General features: G+C 41.1%; 2 protein-coding genes across 4 annotated transcripts in view; one reads left to right on the plus strand and one right to left on the minus strand.

The window, feature by feature from the left end:
• Window positions 1–9,030, plus strand: part of ZDHHC20 (zDHHC palmitoyltransferase 20) — a 47,156-nt gene extending 38,126 nt beyond the window's left edge. The window contains exons 9-12 of one of the 3 annotated variants that reach the window (XR_003003884.1): window positions 1,136–1,225; window positions 2,238–2,282; window positions 2,633–2,748; window positions 4,127–4,151. Coding sequence is in view for 2 of the 3 variants with exons in the window: in XM_024750583.1 (XP_024606351.1) it covers window positions 1,136–1,225; window positions 2,633–2,748; window positions 4,127–4,164 (244 nt within the window). In the remaining variant the exon portion in view is untranslated. Of the gene's footprint in view, window positions 1–1,135; window positions 1,226–2,237; window positions 2,283–2,632; window positions 2,749–4,126; window positions 4,205–5,562 lie in introns of those variants that run through there. The other 2 variants (XM_024750583.1, XM_024750654.1) reach the window with 2 other exon arrangements.
• A 756-nt stretch (window positions 9,031–9,786) lies between these two features.
• Window positions 9,787–10,417, minus strand: MRPL57 (mitochondrial ribosomal protein L57). The gene is made up of 2 exons (XM_024750869.1): window positions 10,360–10,417; window positions 9,787–10,249 (listed from the first exon to the last, which is right to left on the minus strand). The coding sequence occupies exon 2, from the start codon at window positions 10,242–10,244 to the stop codon at window positions 9,936–9,938; it is 309 nt and encodes a 102-aa protein (XP_024606637.1). The 5' UTR covers window positions 10,245–10,249; window positions 10,360–10,417; the 3' UTR covers window positions 9,787–9,935.
• Window positions 10,418–10,460: the final 43 nt, after the last annotated feature.

Genomic DNA, 10,460 nt, shown 5'->3' on the forward strand with positions numbered 1-10,460 from the left:
AGGATGTTGAATTTTGTCTTGGCCGACTTCTGTTTCAGCTTAGTCCTCCTGATGCTTGTTTAAACCTGTGGTTGGGTGTAAAGTAGCGTTTTCTCTAGGGCAAGTTTCGTCCTACAGCAAAGGTGAGAGCCTGCTGTGGTCTCTGCCGTATCCACGTGTTCAGTGAGGTCTCTACTCTGGCAGGTCGAATGCAAATGGCTTTCAGTGCTGGGCAGGCTCTGAATTGTTCAGCTTAGACTTCCCAGATTCACATGTGTGGCTTAGTATTCATCAGAAGACTCAAGTAAAACCCTGTGCAGATTTCTGTAGCCCTTTCTCTGCACATATCCCTCTTCCTCAGCTCTGTCCAATAGAAGCAAACCTCCTCATCTTCTCGAAACTCCCATCTCTGTCACCTTAATTCAGTGAGACCACCTTGCTCTGCACATCCCCCTGTTGGTGCTCAAGTTCTGGCAGAAGCTGCAACTCCTTGGTTGGTTTCTCTTCTTTCAGACACCACAGTTCTGTGCTGCCTGTTTTGAAAAGAGTTGTTGTATGTACTGTTCAACAGGAGGTCAAATATACTGGTTAATCCATCTTGGCTGGAAGTGGAATTCCCTGCGGTACACAGTTTTGATGTTTTTAGAATGCGGAAGGCATAGCTGTACTTTTTTTTAAGTTGTGAACTTCTTGAAGCCAGAGATTTTCTTTTCTTTTGTTCAGTGGTATATCCCTAGCACTTCAAATGGTACTCAGAACATCCAGTATATTTTCGTTTAATGAACGTTGTTGAATAAATAAATATGTGGAACGTACAGCTTGAATTTCAGTTTGAGCATTTATGATATCTTAAATGATTGTGATAAGCAGGTCAGTTACCCAAATATTTGAATATGTATGTTTATCATAACTTTAATAGACATGATCATTTTAATAGTCATGGAAGATACTGTTTTTAACTATATGTAAATTATAAAAGAAAAAGACTTCCTCAGTAGAGTCTAATAACCGTCTAAATTAGAAATCTTAGAAATCATTCTCTGAAATGACAAGTTGTGATCGTTTTATACCATGCCTCTGGAAAATAGGTGTTAAATTGACCACTTAGATTTAACTGAACATGATTAAATTATCACTGATATTTTTCATTATGCAGTCAGGGTGATGGCTGCAGTTTTCCGACTCGTCTTGTGGGGACGGATCCAGAACAAGCCTCTGTTTCAAACCACAGTGAAAATACCAGAAGGTGCGCTTCTTGTCATTACGTTTTTCAGAATTCATTATAGAGCAAACTCTGTGTGTGTGTGTGTGTGTGTGTGTGTGTGTGTGTGTGATACATAGATAAATATAGTAGTGATGTAGCAAGCCAGCACAGATAAAGAGAAATTCTATTCAGTTTTTTTAACTGAGGGTTAAAATGTGGATATAGCTGATATGCTCAGGATAACCATATTTTTTTATCATTCAAACCAGAACACTTTTGAGAGTAATAAAGTGAACGCTTGCTGTTAGTAGTTGAAGCAGGACAGTCTCATGTCACTGGACGCGTCTGGCAGGGTAGGAAGCACGGCTACCCTACCTGCGCTGCCTCTTCCTAGAAACGAAGACTCTTTCAAGATTTGATTATGTTGGTTTATATCAGTTACATTTTCAAAGAAGTTAGCCATTGTACTATTCACCATTTTATTTTGATAAACAGATTTTAACTGCAGCGTGAAAATGATATTCATGAGGATTCAAAAATACAAATACAAAATTTTTCGTCTTCGTCTTAGAGGATATTTTCTCAGAGTTTGTATGGCAAGCACACTGATTCATAAATTCAGAGAAATAGTTCATTTTAAATGAAATTTTAAAGGAGCTAGAGATGCTTCTGTCAAAGGGAAACACTTGAAACTTACTGACTACAGAAATAAGTTGTGGGGGAGGAGGGCTTATAAATTCCAAGCTAGCGGATTAATTTTGGAAGAACATAGGCCTTAGAACCTAGGACCTCAGAGCTCCAAGAAGTTACTTAAACTGTCTGAGCCTCAGCTGCCAGCTCTATGAGAGGAGGATTTGTACTCCCTTCGGGGGTTATTGTGAAGATTGCGATGGTGTGTAGAAAGCACCCAGCACAGCGTCTGCCCGTAGTGGGTCCCCAACAATACTAGTTCCCTTTTCCTTCTTCTTTTTTTTCCTCCATTCCCTCCCTCCCTGGATGTCTTAGCTAGAAAACTAAGTCTACGCTAAATCACTAAATCATTTTTTCCCCTTAGATCTATACTGCAGAGGTAGAAAGCAGAAAACTTGGGAAATGACAGGTAATCTTTTTGTCCTGGCCACAGACATAGATCCTCACCTGTCCTTGTGCTACCTTATGGCTCTTGATTAACATGTTAAAAATGTTTCAGATTGGCCTCTGAAGCTGTTTTTCTTTTATCTAATTGTTTTCATTGGCAGTGCTGAGTACAAATTCTTGGGTCTAGAGAGCCATTTAATGCGGGGGGGTTGGGGGCACATTTTCTCTTGAAGATGGAGCTTTTTCAGAGTGCTGAGATCTCATGAGTTGCCCTCACATATTTAGGAGAAGGAATACTAATTTGCTGCTTATTAATTAAGTATTATTAATTGAGCATTAGACTATTTACTAAATTATTTGCTCCTCTTTCAGTATTGGCTCCAACCCACCCTTTCCTATCAAACCGCTTAGTGAATCAAAAAACCGCTTGTTGGACAGTGAATCTCAGTGGCTAGAGAATGGATCTGAAGAAGGTGTTATCAGATCAGGTAATGCCGTCATCTGAAAACATTGCTTTGTCTGGTTAAAATGAAAATCACCAGGTTTAATAAATGTGGAAAAATTAAAATACATTATGTGCTATTTTAAAATATTTGAAACTTTTTAATAAAATATCTTATACGTGGGCCGTTAGCGTTTACTGGTAGCTTTCACGGAGGCGAAGGTTGAGTGAGGAAGTGTAGTGGCTGCTGCTGTGTTTTTTTCTGTTCATAATTTTGTTTTTCCTTGTTGTTACCCAGCCGTGTATTTTGTCACCTCAGATGTAGAAAATTCTTTCGGCATAATATTCTGGATAATGCTTAAACAAGGTTATTTTGGGGGTCATAGCTTTTGCTTATTTGAAAATAATTTTGAAATGCCTTGTACTCTTTGGCTGTCTTGTCTTAGTATAAAAAGAGTGCACTGAATGTATTTGAACCATGATGACTCTTAATCATTTCATGAACTGTGATACATTATACAACAGTTGATAAGATAGAAGTGGGCTTTTGAATCAGGCCTCGGTTTATAATATAGTCTGGCCACTCACTAGCATTATAGCTTAAAACACATCTGTGGTTCTTAATAATACCAGTAATAACATTCTTCTTGCACTGTAGGAAAATGGTTTGGTACTAACTCTAGGAGATACCCTAAAACGTGAAAGCTTGCGGTCACGATTCCTGATTTCTTGTTATTGTCATTTTGGCTTTCAGCAGCATTTAAATTCTCTTAAATTAGTTTCATTGAGACCTTCATTCAGGGGACTTCCCTGGTGGCCCAAGGGTTAGGAATCCACCTGCCAATGCAGGGGACACAGGTTCGAGCCCTGGTCCGGGAGGATCCCACATGCCGCGGAGCAACAGAGCCCATGTGCTGCAGCTGCTGGGCCTGTGCTCTGGAGCCCATGAGCCACAACTACTGAGCCCGTGTGCCACAACTACTCAAGCCCACGTGCCTGGAGCCTGTGCTCCGCAGCAAGAGAGGCCACTGCAGTGAGAAGCCCGTGCACCGCAACAAAGACCCAGCACAGCCAAAAATAAATAAATAAAAGAAAATAAATTTTTTAAAAAAGACCTTCATTCAGGTCATTAGACCCTCAGTATAAAATAAAGGGAAAAATCCATTTGTGGACTTGAAATTATCGCTCCTGAACATCTTTATAGCCAATGGACGTTTTTACAAAAATAAGCATAAAACCAGACTTTGAGATTTTAGCACTGCTTTCCTTCCTTCTGGGTTCTAACAGAAGGCAAATGATTGGCACCAGAAGCCTATTTAGTGCTTACATAATACTTGCTTTTACTGTAATCATCAATTTGACCATTTAGCCAGGTACTTCATATTTCTTTTTTTGTCATGTCATATATAATTATGTGCTTACAGGGACAAATAACCATGTAACAGTGGCAATAGAAAATTGAGTACCACTTGTTCATAACTAACCAGTTGAATAAGAGCAAGGTAAGACAGTATAAAGGTAATTTCTCCAAAAATTAGTTTATTTGCATGTCATAATCTCAAAACAGTTTGCAATTCAGTCTTTTTTACTCTTTCCATTATATCAGCAAAATCAGGTAGTTCAGGAGAGATTGGAAGGTAACATCTGCCTAACTCCCATTTTTCTTACCACTCCTAGCATGATCTTACTGGATATTTATTGGTAGATTAATGAGGAAACTAATAAAAATTGTTAGGACTGGTATATGGACAACTACCCTTTTCACTGAACGGTACCTTATTAATTAGTTTAAGGAAAAAAGGTGACTTTTGCCCACTACTGAAGAAATTTGATCCAGAGAAGAGTGACTAAGATTAAAGTCTGAAAAAAAGACTTAAGGGGTTCATTGATGTTATTTACTTGGTAAAAGATACAGCAGAAGAGCAGCTTACTGCAGCCAAGTACGTGAGTCAGTGATGCCTTTGCAGTAGCCAGAGGAGGTTGACTGAAGTAGGAATAGAAGCCCTTCCCCATGGGCCGGTAGGAGCAGTGAGGGCAGTGCTAACACTGACTGAGCGCAGGGATGTAGTGAACTCTCCTGCTGCTTAAAAACAGAAGACAGGTATGCACCTTCAAGTCGGAAGTAAGCTCCCGGGCTCAGCAGCAGCACACGCAGCTGTTAGAGTTTTGAAAACCTACGTGTAGTGTTTCTCGGTTACCTATTGCTACCTAACAAATGATCACACGCTTAGCAGCTTAAGACAACACACCTTTATTACCTCAGTTGCTCTGTTCTCATCTGTAGCCTCATCTAGGGGACATCTGCTTCCTTGCTTGGTGTTTATCATTAGCCTTCAGTTCCTTACAAGGACCTGGAGTCCATGTCCAAGTCACAGCCAGAGCCTAAGACTCAGAGAGCATCAGAAACAGCCCCCGGTTGGGGCTCCGGGCAGGCAGAGGGCAGCAGGAGCTGCAGGCGGTGATCACGTGTCATTGGCAGCCCCACCGCGTCTTCTCAGTGTAGGCTGTGGGCGGAACGATGGCTGATGCTCGCGGTGGTTGAGAATCCTCACTGAAATTCCCATAAACATCTGATAGCAGTCTTCTCAGATTATGCCCAAGTTAACACTAAGGGAAAAGTGTAAGGATCTGCCTCTATTAAAATGCTCACTTAATGGCTTCAGGGAAAGTCAGTGATCTGTCCCTTATTTACAGCACCTAAAAACCTTTATTATTATTAGAATATTAGTAATATTAAAGTATTTTTCCTTTTGTGTTGTATTAGCAGCTTTAGACCTTAGCCCAAAGAACTGTTTAATCTTATTTTCAGAAATATAAAATCAAGTTTTAATCGATAATTCAATTGTTTCTGGTTTTATAGGTTTATAAAAAACATTATGGACTGAATATTTTCAGTTTTATACGCAAGATGATGATCAGTGGAATTAAATAATTGAAGTATAAATGAAGATATATTTTTTAAAAAAGGAAACCTTTGTACAGATTGTTGGATCCACAGAAGCACTGCTCCAGAGCTGGAAGATGCCTTAATCTTAAATGAGCCCACTTGTTCAACACTGACTTACAGCTACAAAAGTGACTTAATTTTACTTTGGAAATAACATTTACTCATAATAATGTATTATGATATGCTATAATATGAGCTGTCAGGTCACATGTTAACATGGCGTATGTATTCTTCGGATACCGGAGTTACATTATTAGAGTTCTTAGTATCCATATAAATTTTCACTCCAGAAACACAAGGTAGAAAACTTGTTTTAAGTGAAGTACATCTAGGTCAGTATGGTGGCTGAGAGCGCTTGTACTATGTAAGAAAAAGAAAATAATTGCTTTAAAAACAACTTGGTGTTTGCTAATTTATAGTTACTGTTTTATACTTTTCAACATTTTTACTAAAGATTTTTTTTATTGTTGCTATAAAATAACACTCAGAAGGATTTAGATACCTAATCATTTAAAACATGGAGCATATTTGTATAATTCATTGAAGGCTTAGTTCTAAGCATTAATTAAACCATGTGCAGCGTTGTGCCCAAGGCTTAAAGAAAATTCGGCAGTATAAGAAATCTTTTTGTTTCTCTCTGCTTTCAATATATACTCTTGTTGAACTTTCATGGGTATTTATACAGGTAGGGAAACAAAGGTTACGTGTGCTGTAGAAATACTGGACACAGTAGGATTGGGTAGAAGTGGCTAGAAGAAAAATAAAGCGAAAGACAAGCTACAGAAAGCTGTTAAAGTATGTTTTCAGAGTGCTGCCTGCTGCTGAGCTGACTTTCAAATTTCAGTTTAGGTAATGACCGAAATTTGCTTTGAAACTTTTTACAGTAATCCTATAATAGCTTAAACAGCAACATAAAGTACAGTTTGAACTAGGGTCAAACTGTTTAGCATAACACTGCTCTCGAGAAGGAAATTCTCACTTGAGTATCATTCAAAGCTTCCATTCTCTGAGAGGTGGATTCCACTCTTACATGCAGGATTTTAAATCTGACTTCCTAACAGCAACCCCTTTCTGCCTAGACACTTATCCCCCTTTTCCTTTTGAAATCCAATGTAAGTGACAGGGATCGTGGCATTAATTCTAAAGAAAAACAGTGTCCTATAGCGGAGAAACAATATACAGATGTTACTCCTCCTTTATACTCTGCTTAGTCAGACACACACAAGCTAAAATGACTGATTGCTTCCAGTAGTGGGTGGAGATCAGTTTTAACCAGCGTCTGTAAAAACGTTATAGTTTCCTTGTCTATAAAATGGGGTTGGGGAGAGGGGTGTTAAGAATGATTTTGACTTGACGATCTTTAACATTCTTCAGTCTCTAATTTTGCATAATACCTTACTTAACATTCGTCCAACAGGTATATTTGGAGTTCCTTCTGGACGCCAAATATACTAGGGATAGCTCTATAATCTCCTAATGTAGCATAAATTTTATAGCCTACTATTCCAGGTTTATAATGTATAGGATTTGTCTAATTCCATGGGCTATATTAATATTAGATGTTAAAAGCAAGTAATTTTTTCCCCCTTTGAACTAGAGGAATGAGTTTAGCTTTGAAAATATAGTTTGGAATACTATAATACAGTTTCTACCTTTATTTCAACACTGTAGTCTTAATAATCTTGATTCTAGAAAACTTAGGAGAGTTAAGGGATATCGATTTACCAACCAGAAACATCACTTCAGTTTGGCGGTTTGAGTGTTACAAGGAAATAGTAAATGTTTAAACGTAAGTGACTGCTTTCGGAAATGTCCTGGTACTTCTTGTGGGTATTTTTACATTCAGGTCAAAGGATTTGCATGCACCTGATTAACAACTGAGGAAACTTAATTTTCCCTTTAACCTACCTGGGTGCCGTTGTGGTGTTTCTTTTTCAGTTCTTTCAGTATGTTACCATCATCTTAATAGCATTAATAAACACCTTTTCAGGAATTTTCAGCTAAAGCCTTTTAATTTAGTTACCTTTGGTTTAATTAATTTATGGCCAACATTTGCCACGTTCTAAGTACTTGGCTTCGTTTAGTTGTACATATTAATGACTGTTGGCGAGGGCCTACAAGTGGTATGGGGATCAGGGAAAGGCTGACTCTGGTATTCCTCTGGGACTGATTAGTGCTGCCAACCTTTGCGGAGAAACGGTCAAAATGAAGCCCTGTCAAAATGTATTAGTACTGTCTTTGTTCCTTCAAACACTTGAACAGTTGTGATAATATTTAAGGAAAATAAAGTTGAATTTCAGGTCTTGCCATTGCCATTAAAAACAAATTAGACAGGAAACTTGGTTTTACGTGGGTACAAACTTGAATATTCAGTACCTGAGGCCTCTGACCACTGTCACTGTGCCAGACCAAAGAGCAGCTACAGCTTAGTGGTCACTGAACTTGCACCGCTTACACAGTATAGTTTCATCTTTGCATCTGGATGACTTTTTAAAATCCTTCGACATATTTAGTGGTTATGATTCCAAAGTGTCATAAGTTAACTTAGTTTAAATCAAATATGCAATGTTTACTTGAATTTCTATTAATAGCAGATTTTGACTGTTTGTAGGATTTTCAGATTTTCAGGCTTGTGAGATTTCCCTTCAGTCATCTTTAAAGCAGATGCATTTTAAGGGCTCAGTGTTAGGATCTGCATATTTGGGGCGCTGATAAGACAACTGACTTACAAATGTTTTGCTTACATTTTGTTCTAGGACTAGCACTGCTATCAACGGAAAGTATTTTTAACTAATCTGTTAGAGAAATTAACCATATTTTTGCATTTCAGCCAAAATAAAGATCGTATCTCATTCTATAAGATACAGCTAATATGTAAATCTAAAATTCATGTTTTTTATGATCTGAACTATATTTTCCAACTTAAATTAAAAATGCAAGATAGATTCAGCAAGGTCCATATTTTTCTAACGACTTCACTTTATATTATTTTGTTGAGTTGCATAAAGCAAGGAATTGTATTTGTATTAATAGCTTCAGAAAGCTGTTGAGTCTATCACATTTGTACATGATTGCAGGTTAGTCTATGCCCATTTACAGAAAAGGTGGACACTATTTTAAAGGGATCTTTAATATGTTTTTATATAAACAAATCTGAAATAGTTTACTTTGGTTGTTTTTACATATCATGTCCCGTAAATCTTGTATTTGCTTTTCATAAGTGTAACCCTGGACCATGACTTAATGTTATCTTTGCTTTGCCTTTTGGGTGGCCTAACCTCCATTAACATGAAGGCTGAACATTTTAAAACTTGCTTTTTCCAAAAATCGTAATAATGATTACTTTATTAATAAATAAATAAAGTCCTGTATTTGAACAGCTGCTGTTGCTGTTGTTGTTGTTAGGGTATGACTGTTGCTTTAGTCACCTGGCAGGTGTGGCAAGGTACGGCGTTGCCTTGGGAAAGCGATGGGGCTCATCCTTCGGGCAACCACGGGGACTACCTGAGTGCGACGACACTGTGGTCTGCCTACGCCAGAGCACACACGGCTTTATCAAAAACGTTTTAATTTAGCTTTTATTGAACAATTTTCAATTGTCCCCTTCATCAAACCTAAGAACTTCCATTCTTTGAAAGCCCTTCTGTTAAAAGAATGAAAAGTCGAACACTGGAAAAAGAACACCTGAAAAGGGACTCCTATCCAGAATACGTAAATCATCCTTAAATCTCAACACTGAGGTGACAACCTGATTTTTTTAAACAAGACTATTTTGTTTGGTTTGTTTTTTGGCTGCGCCGCCTGGCTTAAAGGGTCTTAGTTCTTAGTTCCGGGGGAAGTCCCCCAAAATAGACGATGTCCAATTGTCCAATTTTGGGAGCGCATCTCACCAGAAACCGCTATTTTTAGGAGCGCGTTTAACTGGAAAAGTAGATTTCTTTTCATGTCCGCTTAGGCAAGACCTGTCGGCAGAAGGTAAGCGAGCATGCACGGCAAAGCCCCCGGCAGAATCTCGCACGGAGGCCCAGATGCCAGGGCGCGGTCGGCAGCTTTATTGCGGCTGCGCGCAGGTTGCGTTCCGCATCCCGTAAGACGCAGGCGCCGTCCGGTTCCGTCCTCAGGGCAAGAGAAGCGAGACGCGACCCGACCGAGACACACTGCGGGCGGTGGGGAGCGCGGGCCCGGGGCCGCCGTCGCAGGCACTCGCTCGGCTTGGCCGGGGCTCCGTGGGGCTCCGGCCAGAGGCTCCCGCTCGTCGCCGCAGGACGCAGGCGGCGCGGCGCGGGTCAGGACCACTTCCCGGTGACCTTGAGGTGGCCGAGCTGGTCCTCCAGCCGCCGGGACGCGGGGAACTTGGACGCCTGCGCCGCCTTGAGCGCCTGGAAGGCGGCCGCCCGGCGGGCCGCCGCGTGGCCGCGCTCCTGCTCGGCCGTGAGGAAGGGCCGGCTCAGCCAGTAGTGGTTCTCCGCCTCGATCTCCAGGCGGCGGACCATGTTCTGCTTCGCCTGCGCCGACACGGGTCGCGGCCGCCGGTGCTTCCCGATCCACTGCCGGCCGGGGATGCGGCCGCGGCGCAGGAGCGCGGTCAGGAACATGGCGCCTGCCGAGGGCACAGAAGCGGGCGTCGGCAGCGCGCCGGCCACGGGGAGAAGGGAGAGGGGAGCCCCGCCGCCGCCCGCAGGCCAACCCAACTCGCGCCCCAACACTCACCAGCCGCGCCTCACGGCCGCTCTCCTCACGCCCGCACACGACGCCGGAAGCCGGAAGCCGCAAGCGCGCTTTCTCGACGCGCCGCCCGTCTCCTCGCGCGA

The sequence above is a fragment of the Neophocaena asiaeorientalis genome, unplaced genomic scaffold (assembly GCF_003031525.2).
Source record: "Neophocaena asiaeorientalis asiaeorientalis breed wild unplaced genomic scaffold, Neophocaena_asiaeorientalis_V1.1 scaffold443, whole genome shotgun sequence".
In the NCBI taxonomy this organism is placed as follows: Eukaryota; Metazoa; Chordata; class Mammalia; order Artiodactyla; family Phocoenidae; genus Neophocaena; species Neophocaena asiaeorientalis.